This window comes from Microcaecilia unicolor, chromosome 3 (genome assembly GCF_901765095.1).
Source record: "Microcaecilia unicolor chromosome 3, aMicUni1.1, whole genome shotgun sequence".
Lineage (NCBI taxonomy): Eukaryota > Metazoa > Chordata > Amphibia > Gymnophiona > Siphonopidae > Microcaecilia > Microcaecilia unicolor.
Window position 1 is genome coordinate 528304842 of NC_044033.1, and position 18116 is coordinate 528322957.

An 18116-nucleotide genomic window follows, 5' to 3' on the forward strand; every position below is an offset into this window, starting at 1 on the left:
CTATTCAGATAGGATGGGCTCCATCTTAACCAGGGTGGGACCAGGCTGCTGTACATTTGTCCATTAGATTGTAAGCTCTTTGAGCAGGGACTGTCCTTCTGTGTTAAATTGTACAGCGCTGCATAACCCTAGTAGCGCTTTAGAAATGTTAAATAGTAGTAGTAGTATTAGTGCTGGCATCAGCATTTAAAAAGGAGATAGAGCAGCTTTTAAACTAGAAACTGGGGGGGGGGGGGGGGGTGGAGGCCGACAGTCGTTCAAAAGTGCATGGTTTAGAATAAAGGTATCTTTTAAAGATATCAGCAAAACAGGGAAGATAGGGCATTCTGATAATGAGGTTGCAATAGAGAGCATAGTAGACCAGGAGTCTTTAAATAAAAAGCAGACAGATTTTCAAGATTGCACATCACCGTCAACTGCTGAGCATGATGTAAATAGGAACAACAAACATAGTCTGAAATATCTATATGCGAATGCCAGAAGCCTAAGAAATAAAATGGGAGAGTTAGAATATATTGTACTAAATGAAAAAAATAGATATAATAGGCATTTCTGAGACCTGGTGGAAAAAGGATAACCAGTGGGACACTATCATACCAGGATACAAATTATATTACAGTGATAGGGTTGATCGAATTGTATGTTAAGGAGGGCCTTGAATCGAATAGACTAAAACTTCTACAGGACACAAAACACATCTTGGAATCCCTGAGGATTGAAATTCCATGTGTAAAGAGGAAAAGGATAGTGATAGGAGTGTACTACCATCCGCCTGGCCAGGATCAACAGACAGATGTAGAAATGCTATCGGAAATTAGGGAGGCTAACAAACTGGGCAACACGATAATAATGGATGATTTCAATTACCCCGATATTGGCTTGATAAGTGTAACATCAGGGCATGCTAGAGAGATGAAATTCCTTGATGGAATCAAGGACTGCTTTATGGAGCAGATGGTACAGGAGCCAACAAGAGAAGGAACAATTCTAGACCTAGTCCTTAGTGGAGGGAATGATCTGGTGCAGGAGGTAATGGTGCTGGGAACTCTTGATAACAGTGATCATAACATGATCAGATTTGATATAAGCTCTGGAGTAAGTACACACAGAAATATGTTAGCATTTAACTTTCATAAAGGAGAACAGTGAAAAAAAACTTAGAGGAGCAGCTGCGAAGGTCAAAAATTTACATCAGGCTTAGATTCTATTCAAATATACCATCCTGGAAGTCCAGGCCAAATATATTCCGTCTATTAAAAAAAGAGGAAGGAAGACCAAACGAGAGCTGGCATCATTAAAATGTCAGGTGAAGGAAGCTATTAGTGCTAAAAGAAAATCCTTCAGAACATGGAAGAAGGATCCAACTGAAAATAATAGGAAACAGCATAAAGAATGGAAAATCAAATGCAAAGCGCTGATAAGGAAGGCAAAGAGAGATTGAAAAGAAGATTGCATTGGAGGCAAAAACGCATACCGTGTTTCCCCGAAAATAAGACACTGTCTTATATTAATTTTTGCCCCCCAAAATGCGCTAGGTCTTATTTTCAGGGGCTGTCTTATTTTTCGGGGAAACATCAGGGTTGGCTCGGGGTTGGCCCGCCTGCTCTCCGTCGCTCCCGGAACTAACCTTAAATGCCTCCTTTCACCTTCGCAGCAAGCAGCAGCAGGGCAGGCCACTCCTTCCTTCCGTGTCCCGCCCTCGCCTGATGTAACGTCTGTGAGGGCGGGGCACGGAAGGAGGAGAGGTCTGCCCTGCTGCTGCTTGCTGCGAAGGTGAAAGGAGGCGTTTAAGGTTAGTTCCGGGAGCGATGGAGGGTGGGTGGAGGGGGGGCCCGGCGACCTCGGGTGGGGGGGGGGCGGCCTGGGGGCGGCCTTGTCCGGCTCTCGGCAGCCCTGCTTTCAAACAAAAATTTGCTAGGTCTTACTTTCGGGGGAGGCCTTGTATCTACCAATTCAGAAAAACCTCTACTAGGTCTTATTTTCGGGGGATGTCTTACTTTCGGGGAAACAGGGTAGTAAAAACCTTTTTACTATGAACTTGCAGAACTATAGTTAGTAATATGTAGTTTATCTATAATGAGATTGGAGGGGGGCAGACTCAAGAAAAATGTCAGGAAGTATTTCTTCACGGAGAGAGTAGTGGATGCTTGGAATGCCCTCCCGCGGGAGGTGGTGGAAACGAAAATGGTAACGGAATTCAAACATGCATGGGATAAACATAAAGGAATCCTGCTCAGAAGGAAGGGATCCCCAGAAGCTTAGCCGGTGGTGGGAGGCAGGGCTGGTGGTTGGGAGGTGGGGATAGTGCTGGGCAGACTTATAAGGTCAGTGCCAGAGCCAGTGGTGGGAGGAGGGGCTGGTGGTTGGGAGGCGGGGATAGTGCTGGGCAGACGTATACGGTCTGTGCCCTGAAAATGACAGATACAAATCAAGGTAAGGTATACACAAAAAGTAGCACATGTGAGTTTATCTTGTTGGGGAGACTGGATGGACCATGCAGGTCTTTTTCTGCCGTCATCTACTATGTTACTATGTTTTTAGGTATATTAAAAGCAGGAAACTGGCAAAAGAATTGGTTGGACCGATAGATAACCAAGGAGTAAAAGGGGCACTCAGGGAAGACAAGGCCATAGCTAAGAGATTAAATGAATTCTTTGCTTCGGTCTTTACCGAGGAAGTTTTGGGAGAAATACTGGTTCCAGAAATGGTATTCAATGCTGATGAGTCAGAGAAACTGAATCAAATCTCTGCAAACCTGGAAGATGTAATGGGGCAATCAGACAAATTGAAGAGTAGCAAATCACCAGGACCGAATGGTATACATCCCAGAATATTAATAGAACTGAAAAATGAACTTGCAGAACTATAGTTAGTAATATGTAACATAGTAACATAGTAGATGATGGCAGAAAAAGACCTGCACGGTCCATCTAGTCTGCCCACGATAAACTCATGTGTATACCTTACCTTGATTTGTACCTGTCTTTTTCAGGGCACAGACCATATAAGTCTGTGCAGCAGTATTTCCCGCCTCCCAACCACCAGTCCCGCCTCCCATCACCGGCTCCGGCACAGACCCCGTATAAGTCTGCCCTCCCCCATCCTAGCCTCTCAACCACCAACCCCTCTTCCCCCCGCCACCCAATTTCAGCTAAGCTTCTGTGGATCCATTCCTTCTGCACAGGATTCCTTTATGCCTGTCCCACGCATGCTTGAATTCCGTTACCGTTTTCATCTCCACCACCTCCCGCGGGAGGGCATTCCAAGCGTTCACCACCCTCTCCGTGAAGAAATACTTCCTGACATCTTTCCTGAGTCTGCCCCCCTTCAATCTCATTTCATGTCCTCTCGTACTACCGCCTTCCCCTCTCCGGAAAAGATTCGTTTGCGGATTAATACCTTTCAAATATTTGAACGTCTGTATCATATCACCCCTGTTCCTCCTTTCCTCCAGAGTATACATGTTCAGGTCAGCAAGTCTCTCTTCATACGTCTTGGAACGCAACTCCCATACCATCCTTGTAGCTTTTCTTTGTACCACTTCCATTTTTTTAACATCCTTCGCAAGGTATGGCCTCCAAAACTGAACACAATACTCCAGGTGGGGCCTCACCAACGTCTTATACAGGGGCATTAAAACCTCCTTTTTTCTGCTGGTCACACCTCTCTCTATACAGCCTAGCAACCTTCTCGCTACGGCCACCGCCTTGTTGCACTGTTTCATAGGCTTTAGGTCCTCAGATATTATCACCCCAAGATCCCTCTCCCCGTCCGTGACTATCAGGCTCTCCCCACCTAACACATACGCCTCCCTTGGATTTCTACTCCCTAAGTGCATCACTTTGCATTTCTTCGCATTGAATTTTAATTGCCAAACGTTAGACCATTGTTCCAGCTTCTTCAGATCTTTTTTCATGTTTTCCACTCCCTCCGGGGTGTCCACTCTGTTGGAAATCTTGGTGTCATCCGCAAAAAGGCAAACTTTACCTTGTAACCCTTCGGCAATGTCACTCACAAATATATTGAACAGAATGGGCCCCAGCACCGATCCCTGAGGCACTCCACTACTCACCTTTCCCTTCTCCGAGCGAACTCCATTCACTACCACCCTCTGGCGTCTGCCCGTCAACCAGTTCCTAATCCAGTTCACCACTTCGGGTCCTATCTTCAGCCCTTCTAGTTTATTCAAGAGCCTCCTGTGGGGAACCGTGTCAAAAGCCTTGCTGAAATCTAAGTAGATGACGTCCATAGCACGTCCTTGATTTAATTCTCCCGTCACCCAGTCAAAGAATTCAATGAGATTCGTTTGGCACGACTTCCCTTTGGTGAAACCATGTTGTCTTGGATCTTGCAACTTATTGGCTTCCAGGAAATTCACTATCCTTTCCTTCAGCATGGCTTCCATTACTTTTCCAATAACCGAAGTGAGGCTTACCGGCCTGTAGTTTCCAGCTTCTTCCCTATCCCCACTTTTGTGAAGAGGGACCACCTCCGCCATTCTCCAATCCCTCGGAACCTCTCCCGTCTCCAAGGATTTATTAAACAAATCTTTAAGAGGACCCGCCAGAACCTCTCTGAGCTCCCTCAGTATTCTGGGGTGGATCCCGTCCGGCCCCATGGCTTTGTCCACCTTTAGCTTTCCAAGTTGTTCATATACACTCTCTTCCGTGAACGGTGCTCTATCCACTTCGTTTTCAGGTGTACTTTTGCCAGTCCCTCTCGGTCCTTCCCCAGGATTTTCTTCAGTAAAAACAGAACAAAAGTATCTATTTAGCAAATTGGCTTTTTCTTCATCATTTTCTACATAGCGTTTTGCTGTATCTTTTAGTCTCACAATCCCCTTTTTAGTCTTTCTCCTTTCACTAATATACCTGAAGAAGTTTTTGTCTCCCCTCCGTACATTTCTAGCCACTTGTTCTTCCGCTTGCGCCTTCGCCAGACGTACCTCTCTCTTGGCTTCTTTCAGTTTCATCCGGTATTCCTCCCCGTGTTCCTCTACTTGAGATTTTTTGTATTTCTGGAACGCTAACTCTTTAGCCTTTATTTTCTCAGCCACTTGCTTTGAAAACCATATCGGTTTCCTTTTTCTCTTGCTTTTATTTACCCTCCTTACATAAAGGTCTGTGGCCCTGTTTATTACTTCTTTTAGCCTGGACCACTGTCCTTCCACTTCTCTTATGTCCTCCCAGCCCATCAGCTCCTTCCTCAGGTATTCTTCCATTTTGTTAAAGTCAGCTCGCTTGAAATCCAGGACTTTGAGTTTGGAGTGGCCGCCATCCACATGAGCTGTTACATCAAAACAAACCGTTTGATGGTCACTGTTTCCCAGGTGTGCAGCCACTCGGACATTTGACACACTATCCCCATTCGTGAGCACCAGATCCAACGTGGCTCCCTCCCTCGTGGGTTCGTTCACCATTTGTCTGAGCAGAGCACTTTGGAAAGCATCCACAATCTCTCTACTTCTTTCCGATTTTGCAGACGGAACCTTCCAATCTACATCCGGCAGATTAAAATCTCCCAACAGCAGCACCTCTCTTTTCTTCCCCAACTTTTGAATATCAGCGATCAGATCTTTATCTAGTTCTTCCAATTGTGTCGGGGGTCTATAGACAACACCCACGTGGACCAAGGTTCTATCCTCTCTTTTTAAGGTGATCCATATTGCTTCTTCCTTTCCCCACTTCCCTGTCATTTCAGTTGCTGCGATATCATCTCTCACATACAGAGCTACTCCTCCACCTTTACGTCCCTCTCTATCCTTCCTAAAAAGATTATAGCCTGGTATGTTTACATCCCATTCATGGGAACAATGGAGCCATGTCTCTGTGACTGCAACTATGTCCAAGTCAGTCTCCAACATCAGGGCTTGAAGGTCATGAATTTTATTGCTTAGACTGTGAGCATTTGTGGTCATTGCTTTCCAACTACATTTCCTAGTATGTGTTTTGGGTTTAGTGATTTGTGAGTGTCTTTTGTCTTTGGGTACCTTCTCCTCTTTTTGTTCCCTCTTCTTTGCTTTTTCTTTTTTTTCTGCTTCAATTTTAGTTTCAGGAACATCACAGTGCTGTAGTGGAGCAAAAGAATTTTGTAGTGGCAACACTTGTGCGGGTGGATGCTTCTGTGTCACATGACGAATTCTGCCTGAGCCTACTGTGAGCCATCTGTTCCTTTGTGGTTTTATTCTCTGAGGCAGTGGTGAGAAGTTATGATTCTGCACAGTCCTATAAGTTGCTTTAATTGCATCTAATTCTTGCATTACTTTATATAGCTCTTGTTTTAAAGTAGATAGCTGAAGGCAGATAGGACAAGCTTTAAGTTTCCAGATGATTGGCCTTGAAACCAAAGCAGCACAATTATTGCAGAGAATAAAAGTCATCCTGATTGGTTGAAATGGGTATGAACAGGTGTACTATGTTGGAGTATCTGCCTGCAAGACTGCCTGTGTATGACTGTGGAGTAAAGTTAATAAGGTTTGGTTTGTCTATAAATGAGTGGACAACCCTGGGGTGGGTGGGATTATAAGTCCCAATGGGTCAGCTTAAGTGCTGCTATCAAGGGAATTCTCTAGTTGAATGGACCAAAATGGTAGTGTCTGATCCAGCACTTTACAATTTATTATACTTTTTAAAACTGCCATAAGATATTAATAACTTTCCTTTTAAATAAATCTAGATATTGCCAATAATTATAGCAGTGTCAGCTATGTAAAAATGCCCCTCCCCTCTATCAGAGTTTGGCAGGAACAGAAAGAAAGAAAATAAGACAAAGAGAGGTTTCCCAGTGCTAATTAAATTGATTAAGCATGGTACCAGAATATTGGAGGGTGGCCAATGTAACTCCGATTTTTAAAAAAGATTCTAGAGGATATTATAGACCAGTGAGCCTGATGTTGGTGCTGGTCAAAATGGTAGAGACTATTATAAAGAACAAAATTACAGAGCATATTCAAAAGCATGGATTAATGAGACAAAGCCAACATGGATTTAGTGATGGGAAATCTTGCCTCACCAATCTATTACATTTCTTTGAAGGGGTGAACAAACAGTGGATAAAGGTGAGCTGGTTGATATTATTGTGTATCTGGATTTTCAAAAGGCGTTTGACAAAGTACCTCATGAAAGACTCCAGAGGAAATTGGAAAGTCATGGGATAGGAGGTAGTGTTCTATTGTGGATTAAAAATTGGTTACAGAATAGACAACAGAGTAGGGTTAAATGGTCAATATTCTCAATGGAGAGGGGTAGATAGTGGGGTTCCACAGGGGTCTGTGTTGGAACCGTTGCTTTTTAACATATTTATAAATGTAACATATTTTGAGCTCCTCTTTCCCACATGCATCACTTTGCACTTGCTCACATTAAATAAACATCATCTGCCATTTGGGTGCCATAAGGTTTTCTTGTAATTTTTCACGATCCTTTTGCGATTTAACATTTTTGAATAACTTTGTGTTATGAGCATATTTAATTACCTGACTAGTTACTTCCATCTCTAGATCATTTATAAATATGTTAAAAATCAGCATTCCCAGCACAGCCCCTGTGGAATACTGAAAATACTGACCATTTATCTATCTTTTAACCAGTTTTCAATCCATAATAGGACACTACCTCCTATCCCATGACTCTCCTTTTCAAAATCCAGGCTATAATATCCTCTGAACCTTTTTTAAAAATTGGCGTTACATTGGCCACTCTCCAATCTTTTGGAACCATGCTTGATTTTAAAGACAAATTACATATTAGTAATACTTCCACAAGTTCATTTTCAATTCTATCAGTACTCGGGGATGAATACCATCTGGTCCAGGAGATTTGCTACTCTTCAATTTGTCAAATTGCACCATTACATCCTGTAGGTTTATAGAGATTTCACTCAGTTTCTCTGACTCATCAGCTCTGAATACTATTTCTGGCACCGGTATCTCTCCCAAATCTTCCTCGGTGAAGACCGAAGCAAAGAATTCATTTAATCTCTCCACTCCATCTGTCTATTCTACCCATTGCCACTCAGAGTTGCAGTCATTTACCGCCCCCCTGATAAGTCCCTCCCTTCCTTCTTACCGACTTCGATGCCTGGCTCTCCGTTTTTCTTGAACCCTCATCTCCGTCCCTCATTCTTGGAGACTTTAACATACACGCTGATGACCCATCCGACTCCTACCCTTCTCAGTTCCTCACTCTGACATCCTCCTTCAACCTCCAGCTGAGCTCCACCACCCCTACTCACCAAACTGGCCACTGTCTTGAACTCGTCCTCTCCTCTACCTGCTCACCCTCCAACTTGTGCGTCTCATCTCTTCCTCTCTCAGATCATCACCTGATCACCTTCACACTTCATCACCCTCCCCCTCAGTCCCGCCCAACACTAACCACTACTTTCAGGAATCTCCAGGCTGTCGACCCTCCCACCTTATCCTCTTGTATCTCTAATCTCCTCCCTTCCATCATGTCCTCCGAGTCTGTCGACAAGGCTGTCTCTGCTTACAATGCCACTCTCTCCACTGCTCTGGACACACTTGCACCATCCATCTCCCGTCACACAAGGCGTACTAATCCCCAGCCCTGGCTGACCCCTTGCATCCGATACCTTTGCTCCTGCGCCCGATCTGCTGAATGCCTCTGGAGGAAATCTCGCACCCATACCGACTTCATTCATTACAAATTCATGCTATCCTCCTTCCAGTCCTCCCCATTCCTTGCCAAACAGGACTATTACACCCAATTGAGGGAGGGAGGGAGAATTCGCTGAACAACTTGGGAGGGGGTGGCAGGGGACAGAAGGGAGTCTCTGGGCATGGGTGGATGGAGGGGAGAGAAGGGTCGTTGGACATGGGTGGATGGGGAGGGCAGGGGAGAGGAGGGTCGCTGGGTATGGGTGCACGGAGGGCAGGGCAGGGGAGAGGAGGGTTGCTGAGTATGGGTGCATGCAGGGTAGGGGAGAAGAGGGTCGCTGGACATGGGATTCAACCATGCTTCCTCCCCTGCACAGTCAGACAGGCTCCCATACTGCACAGCGCACACTGCTCTGAAGCAGGAGAAGGTATTCTCTGCAGTCTATCTGTGAGATGGAAAATGCTCTCTGAAGCTGCTGCTATAAGCTGTTAGTTTTCTCTCCCTGAAAGAGATACAAGCCACGCCCACAAAGTTCAAACTGTCTGTGGGGAGGGGGAAGGGAGGAAATGGCAGTGCTTGACAGGGCCGCCGAGAGACTGGGCCGGGGACAAGGCCGCCCTCGGGCCCCCGGCCCCGCCCCCACTGCCACCCCCCCCAGGTTGTTGTCGTCGCCACCCCTGAGGGGGGCCCGGCGCCACAGTCCCACCCGCCTCCGGGCCCCTTCCACCCAAACCCACACCAGCAGAAGTGCTGTCTTCTGACTCCGGCGTGCGCGGCCCACACAGACGAGCTCCTCTCAGCTGTCAGAAGCACAGAAGCCCTGCAGAGTACAGCAAAGATCAGCTGAGAGGAGCACGTCTGTGTGGGCCGCGCACGCCGGAGTCAGAACAGAAGACAGCACTTCTGCTGGTGGGGGTTCAGGTGGAAGGGGCCCGGTGGCAGTGGCGGGTGGGACTGCGGCGCCGGGCCCCCGTGGAGACCCCGGGAATTTTGTCCCCCCTGTCCCCCCCTCTCGGCGGCCCTGGTGCTTGATGAAAGAGAGAGCTCAGTTTGATAGGAGATATGTTATAGGATGTCATTCTGAGGCCAGGCTATGTCTAAAGCAGGAGACTAATTTAGAGACGAGGATTTACACCAGGGTTTACTTGGTGCAAATCCTTGCGTCTAAAGTTAGGGATCTTGCCAGGTATTTGTGACCTGGATTGTCCACTGTTGGAAACACGATTCCGGGCTTGATGAACCTTTGGTCTGTCCCAGTATGGCAATGCTTATGTACTTGAGCGTATTCTATAAACAGTGCCTAACTTTTAGCGCCGTTTATAGAATACACTTAGCACGGGGTTTTTTTTCAGAGCTATTCATAGAGTTTGGTCCATACTGATATGATACATTTTGAGCCACTTCAGTATATAAAGTTTTTACTGACAGACAATCCAGCAGAGTTTGGTAAGGTGAAGCCATAGAGGCTGTTGGAGGACTTACAGGCTTTCCAACAATTAAGAAGCAGATGGGTTTGGAGAACAGAAAAGCTTTCTCAGCTTCATCCTCATCATATAGGTCTACCAGCTCCTGCTGTTGCTGCTTCTTCTGTTGCAGTCCTGCTGCAAGAGGCATCCTTCAATAAAAGATAACACTCCATGAACATATTATGTACTCAAATGATACAGAACAGCAATCATGAAGAAGCATTTTCAAACTCAGGCACCACCTCATGGGTTACGTGTGTGTACATGTGTGTACATCTGTATGTGTGTGTGTGTGTACCTTTTCCCGTACTACTGTACTCCAGGTCCCTCCTTGCTTATTGATGTAGGCAATTGCCATGACTTTGTCCAACATCATCTAGACTTCCTGCCCCTCCACTAGAGGGTGAAAGTGATATAGAACCAGCCATATGACTCTGGTCTTCAGTTGCTTGATGGGCCATGCCACCTCTAGATCGACCACTGCCAATGCACCACCTAACCCAGGCAGTAGCTCCCCCTCCCTGGGGACTTGCATTGGTGGTCACCACAATCCACTTGGGTGGATCAAAGAGAACCCCTTTGACCAGATTGTTGGGAAGGTCCCACCATCCCAGCTCTTACTACTACTACTACTTATCGTTTCTACAGCACTACTAGACGTATGCAGTGCTGTACACTTGAACATGAAGAGACAGTCCCTGCTTGAAAGAGCTCAGAATCTAATCAGGGGAAGAGGCAAACTCACCTGAAGAATTGGGAACAAGGAGCCCATCATAACAGCAACACCTGTTACAGGGGACACATATACACTCTGGTCCATGAAACCACTTCCAGGGTCAATGCCATGGATTGCAGAAATAATCCCTTTTTTATTTATTTGCTGCACTTGTATCCCACATTTTCCCACCTATTTGCAGGCTCAATGTGGCTTACAAAATGGATGCAAAGCTTCCGCTTCTGAACTTATAATTTGAGCACGTAGTTGGGATCTGTATATCCCAACAACAGGCAAAGAAGTACATTGAACTACACACACAAAGTAAATCTGAACAGGTTCTTAGACCTCACAGTAAAACTACCTGCTTCTATAACTTACAGAACAGGTGAAGGAAGAATAGGATTGGGGCTTGGGTAGGCATTTCTCTTTTTCTTTTTATCCAGAGGTACATTAACTTCCTATACTTGAAGTATGGCAAAGAAACATTGTGCCCCTAATTACAGCTTCTGCCTCTGTCCAGACTGAATGCTTAGTCCAAAGTAAGGATCTGGTTTCCTGTGATGTGTATGCACATTGAATCCCTCATGAAAGAAGTACAAGAACTGAGAGGGGAGGTGGCAAAACTAAGAAGCATCTGTGACAGCCAGAAATTCATCCCAGAGATGCATTTTGAAACATTGGGGATCTCCAGCAAAGGAAGAAGAGATCTCGTGGAGAAAGAGGTCAGCTGGACACAGATTGGAGTGGAGGAGTGGCCTAGTGGTTAGGGTGGTGGACTTTGGTCCTGGGGAACTGAGTTCGATTCCCGGCACAGGCAGCTCCTTGTGACTCTGGGCAAGTCACTTTAATCCTCCATTGCCCGCCGCATTGAGCCTGCCATGAGTGGGAAAGCGCGGGGTACAAATGTAACAAAAATTATCAGATCCTGCAAAATCAACCCCACAACTCCATCTTCTGTTGAACTGAAGAAGAGGTTCACAGCCCTAAAGATAGACGAGCTGAAAACATCTCAAGAACAGGAAGAAACAATGATCAAAAATCCCAAAGCCATTGGATCGATGACCAACAAGAAACGAAATGTGGTGGTGATTGATGATTCCGTTCTGAGGGGTACAGAGGCACCCATCTGCTGACAAGATATGATGTCCAGGGAGGTGTGCTATCTGCCTGGTGCCAAGGTTTGGGATGTAACAGAAAGTTTGCCAAGACTCATCAAGCCTACTGACTATTATCCTATGCTGCTCATTCATGTTGGCACAATTGATACTGCTAGGTATCCTACTGAACATATCAAATGTGACTTCATGGCCCTAGCACAGAGGGTAAAGCACATAGGCGCACAGGTGGTGTTCTCATCAAGCCTACCTGTTGAAGGTAAAGGCTGAAGGAGGGAATGTCACATCCTGGAACTGTGGCTGTGTTGATGGTGCCAACGTGAGTGCTTCGGTTTCCTAGACCATGGGATGATTTTCCAAGATCTACTGAGTGGTGATGGTGTCAGACTGGCCAAAGAACTAAAGAGGGGCTTTAAGCTAAATTTGCTGAGGATGGGTGAAAAAAGCCCTAAAGTCATTAATAACCCTCAGAAAAGACATAAAATACCTTTATACAAAAGGGGAAAAAAGTAAAATCTGGAGAGCCTTGTACACTAATGCCTGAAGGTCCTAGATTTTTAAAGAACTAACTTCGCAGAGATGGGGAAATTTCTCAAGGAAGAGTTAGTTGGATGGGAACAGCTGAAGGAAGTAGAACAGATGTGGGCAAAACTGAAAGGAGCAATTTTAAAGGCGACAAACCTTTATGTTAGAAAATTACTTAAAAGTAAGAGAAAAAGAAGGCCACTCTGATTCTCGAATGTAGTAGCTGAAAAAGTAAGGGAAAAAGGTTAGCCTTCATACATTACAAGACATCTCAGAAAGAGGAAGACAGGCAAAAATACCAGAAAAAGCTCAGAGAAGCTGGAAAAGCTGTCAGGAAAGTGAAGAGGCAAATGGAAGAAAAGATAGCCAATAAGGTAAAATTGGGGGACAAGACATTTTTTTATATAAGTACATAAGTATATAAGTATTGCCACACTGGGACAGACCGAAGGTCCATCAAGCCCAGCTTCCTGTTTCCAACAGTGGCCAATCCAGGTCCCAAATACCTGGCAAGATCCCGAAAAAGTTCAATACATTTTATGCTGCTTATCCCAGAAATAAGCAGTGGATTTTCCCCAAGTCAATTTTAATAATGGTCTATGGACTTTTCCTTTAGGAAGCCGTCCAGACCCTTTTTAAACTCCGGTAAGCTAACCGCCTTTACCACATTCTCTGGCAACGAATTCAAGAGTTTAATTACACGTTGAGTAAAGAAAAATTTTCTCCGATTTCTATCAAATTTACTACTTTGTAGCTTCATCGAATGCCCCCTAGTCCTAGTATTTTTGGAAAGAGTAAACAAATGATTCACGTCTACCTGTCCACTCCACTCAATATTTTATAGACCTCTATTATACCTCCCCTCAGCCGTCTCTTCTCCAAAGAGCTCAAGACGCTTCAGTCTTTCCTCATAGGGAAGCTGTCCCATCTCCTTTATCATTTTCGTCGCCCTTCTCTGTACCTATATTTTTTTTGAGATGTGGTCCCAGAATTGAAAATAAATAAATAAATACTAATTTCTATAGCGCTACTAGATGTACGCAGCACTGTACACATTATATACAGGTACTTTCTCTGTCCCTAGGGGGCTCACAATCTATTTTGTACCTGGGGCAATGAAGGGTTAAGTGACTTGCCCAAGGTCACAAGGAGCTGAAATGGGAATTGAACCCAGGTTGCCAGGATGAAAGCCCACTGCACTAACCATTAGGCTACTCCACTCAATTGAACGCAATATTCGAGGTGTGGTTGCACCATGGACTGATACACAGGCATTATAACATCCTCATGTTTGTTTTCCATTCCTTTCCTAATAATACCTAACATTCTATTTGCGTTGTCAGCCTCTGGTCCTGCCTATTGGTGTCAAAATCTTAAATCCAGCTTCTCCTCCATAAACCTGTAAAAGTGAAGATCAACACACCAGGGCCTATAACCACAGGAGGAGCACAATACATACAGACTATAAAATTTAACACAGTTTTCCTTGATAATCACAGAAGGGAGGGAAAAATATTTTTAACACAATTCATAATTAAGCTCTAGAATTAAATATAATTGGGGATGTGGAAGGAGCCTTTTTGATAAAGGAACAGAGAAGTCAACTAGCAGAACAGCAAAAATATGCACCTATAAGTCAGACATGAGCACTTTTGCCAGTGTGTACCTTAGTTCCAGTGATACACACATTACATTATCTGTAAGAAAGACAGGTGAATTAATAAAAGACAATTAAATACCTCCATGATATAAATGCACAGGAGGCAAAGGATGAAGATGAAAGAGGACAGACTCAGAAGTAACCTGAGGAAATTCTTCCACGAATTCACCACCCTTTCCATCAGGAACGGCCTTCCCAGTGGAGATGAAGACTGTATCTCAATTCAAGCAACCTTTATGGTTTATTTGCTCGATACACTGCTCTTCTTTTTAAAATAACAGAGTGGTTTACAATATAAAATAACATTCAAAAATAAGAATTATACCAGAAAGGAATGCCATCCAATGACAGGATAGTAGTAACAACCAACAACTGACAGCAGACACATTGGATGAAGAGTTGTGGAGATCAGTGTATCCCAGGAGGTGTTGCTCCTTCCAGCTGGACATTAAAGGCCTTTTCAAATAGATACTTGTAAGTCTTCAGAAGGGATCTGAATTTATGGTAAGGTGGTTCCAATCGCAGATTGTGTTTCCTCAGTGCCTTATCTGTGCTATCTGGGCACTGCTGCCGTTCCCGTTTGAGGATCGCCTTGCCGGACCTGTTCGAGCCACTCTTCATCATCCCTCTTAGTCTCTCTTCCCTTTCCCTTCTTACCCTGTTCTTTCGCTCTTCCTAATGTAATGTAACTGATTTTACTGTGCACTGTATTGTATTTAATAGTTCATTGTAAGCCGCTTTGAGGCTGCAAAACTGCGGCAAAAGGCGGGGTATAAATGACCTAAAATAAATAAACATAAAAGAATCCTCTATTTCTAGTTGATTGGTAGTGGGCCTGTTGCAATGATGGAATCTGGAGACGTAGATCATTAAGACATCAAAGAGTTCTTGGTAGAGAGTAACGTTGTATCAACACAGTCAGATAAGGAGGCAGTATCAGAGTGAACAGCCCTATGACAGAGAGTGAGGATCTTAAAGTGAACACGTGAGGCAATCGGCAACCAATGAAGTTGGATAAACAGAAGAGTAATCTGATCAAATCAAGCGGCTTTGGGAAGGATATGTGTGGCTGTATTCTGAAATGGTTTGAAGACGACGGAGAAGAAATAGCTGAAGAAGACCCAAATAGATAACTGAGTGTTGCAGTAATCCAGTTGAGACATCAGAAGAGAATAGAGAATTGCTGCTTGAAAAGCAGAGACAAGAAAAGGATGCATAGATCTAAAATGGCCAAGACATGAAACAGGCTTTGGCCATAGATGCAACGTGTTGATTAAAGGAAAGTTCCTATCTAAGATAACACCCAAGTACCTAAAGTGTGTGACAGTGTTAACAGGGGAACTGTCAAGCAGAAGCCTTAGCGATGGTAAACTAGAAGTGCCCATGATCCAGCAGGCAACAGTTTTTGATGGATTAAGGACAAGTACATAGGATCTCTAAGGAAGGGATAGTAGATGGAATGGATTGTCATATTGGATAAGCCATAAGGTCTTTTCCACCATTTTCTATATTTCTACAACTGTTAGCACATGGTAGCCTATCAAATAAAAACAACCCATTTTACAGAATTATTCTCCATGTGGAACTGGGTTTAAAAAAAAAAGAGTTGGGCAAGTTCCTGGAGGAAAAGTCCACAATTATTAAGACACACTTTGGGAGAGCCATTGCTTATCCCTGGGGGTAGGTAAGTAGCATATGTGGTGACCAATTTACCCAGCTCCAAGGGAGAGGATTTTAAGCCAGTCCTGGATTTTTTTATGAGACCTGGGTAGAATCAGGTAACTACAAATTCCACATTGCTTTGGGATATAAGTTCAACACCAGGATTGACCATAAAGTCTCTCGCTAGTAACCAATGGCGTAGCCATGGCAGGGGTTGGGGGGAGAAGGGGGGAGGGGTGTCTTGGGCCCCTTTAATTTGCATAATCATCTGCTGCATCGGCTAATTGTGGTCCCCAAGCCCCATCAGCAGCAATGCTTCTCCAACCACAGCTTGCACATTCCCTGGGGCTGTTGCCCTGCCACCCCCAGCACTTGCTGGCTTTTAAATGAAACTGAGCATGCTTAGAGGGCGGACCTTTCCTGCACATGCTTAATTTCACAGAAAGTGCGCATGCGCTGTGGTGGTGGTGGTGGGCGAGGTAGGCCTGGTAAGGCGGCAGCTGCCCAGGGAAAGTGCAGAGTGTGGGTGAAGGACCAGCCAGATCAGGTATATGGGAGTCGTGTGTGTGTGGATTTTGTGACCCTCCCCCCAAGACCCAAAGTCTGGTTATTACAGGGCTACCTGTAACTGGGTAATCTGGCAACTTGGTAGCTCTCAGCATAGCATCTTGCAGTGTTGCCAGGGCTGCGGGTTTCTCAGCAGGCATCCAGGCCAAAGTTTCAGCATGCCTGTCTGACATTGCTGCCTGGATGTTTCACCGCCACCTGAAGCTAAACATGACCAAGACTGAGCTTCTTATCTTTCCACCTAAACCGACCTCTCCTCTCCCCCCTTTCTCTATTTCTGTGGACAATACACTCATCCTTCCTGTCTCATCAGCACGTAACCTTGGGGTCATCTTCGACTCCTCCCTCTCCTTCGCTTCACATATTCAACAGACCTGTCGTTTCTTCCTCTATAACATCACCAAAATTCGCCCTTTCCTTTCTGAGTATGCAACCAGAACCCTCATCCACACTCTTATCACCTCCTGCTTAGACTTGCTTCTCACAGGCCTTCTACTTAGCCATCTCTCTCCTCTTCAATCTGTTCAAAATTCTGCTGCACGACTAATATTCCGCCAGTGTCGTTATGCTCATATTAGCCCTCTCCTCAAGTCACTTCACTGGCTTCCTATCCGTTTCCGCATACAGTTCAAACTCCTCTTATGGACCTATAAGTGCATTCACTCTGCAGCTCCTCAGTACCTCTCCAGTCTCATCTCTCTCTACATTCCTCCCCGGGAACTCTGTTCACTGGGTAAATCTCTTTACCTGCACCCTTCTCCTCCACCACTAACTCCAGACTCCGTTCCTTTTATCTTGCTGCACCATGTGCCTGAAATAGACTTCCTGAGCCGGTACATCAAGCTCCATCTCTGGCCGTCTTCAAATCTAAGCTAAAAGCCCACCTTTTTGATGCTGCTTTTAACTCCTAACCCTTATTCACTTGTTCAGAACCCTTATTTTATCATCCTCACCTTAATATTCCCATATCTCTTGTTTGTCTGTCCTAATTAGTTTGTAAGCTCTGTCGAGCAGGGACTGTCTCTTCATGTTCAAGTGTACAGCGCTGCATACGTCTAGTAGCACTATAGAAATGATAAGTAGTAGTAGTAGCAGTAGGGTCATCTTCAACTCCTCTCTCTCCTTCTCTGCACATATTCAACAGGCTACTAAAACCTGTTGTTTCTTTCTTTACATTATCACCAAAATTTGTCTTTTCCTTTCTAAGCACACTACCAGAACCCTTATCCACACTCTTATACCTCTTGCTTAGACTTTTGCAACTTGCTTCTCACAGGTCTTCCACTAAGCCATCTCTCTCCCCTTCAATCTGTTCTTATATTCCGCCACTGTTGAAATGTTCATATTAACCCTCTCCTCAAGTCACTTCACTGGCTCCCTGTTTCCGCATACTGTTAAAACTCCTCTTACTGACTTACAAGTGCATTCACTCTGCAGCTCCTCAGTACCTCTCCACTCTCATCTCTCCCTACATTCCTCCCCGGGAACTCCGTTCACTGGCCAAATCTCTCTTATCTGCACCCTTCTCTACTGCTAACTCCAGACTCCGTTCCTTTTATCTTGCTGCACCATATGCCTGGAATAAACTTCCTGAGCCGGTACATCAAGCTCCATCTCTGACCGTCTTCAAATCTAGGCTAAAAACCCACCTCTTCGATGCTGCTTTTCACTCCTAAACCTAAACCTTCCCCTATCCCTGATATGTCCTGTCTGTCCTAACCCTAATTCCTTACTTGTCCTGTCTGTCTGTCATAATTAGATTGTAAGCTCTATCGAGCAGGGACT

The 18116-nt window shown here is 44.9% G+C and overlaps 1 protein-coding gene across 1 annotated transcript in view; it reads right to left on the minus strand.

Annotated features, from left to right (window-relative positions):
* Nucleotides 1-18116, minus strand: part of AK9 (adenylate kinase 9) — a 327370-nt gene that overhangs the window by 308053 nt on the left and 1201 nt on the right. The window contains exon 2 of the mRNA XM_030199196.1: nt 10101-10233. Coding sequence (XP_030055056.1) covers nt 10101-10232 — 132 coding nt within the window. The 5' untranslated portion in view covers nt 10233. The remainder of the gene's footprint in view (nt 1-10100; nt 10234-18116) is intronic.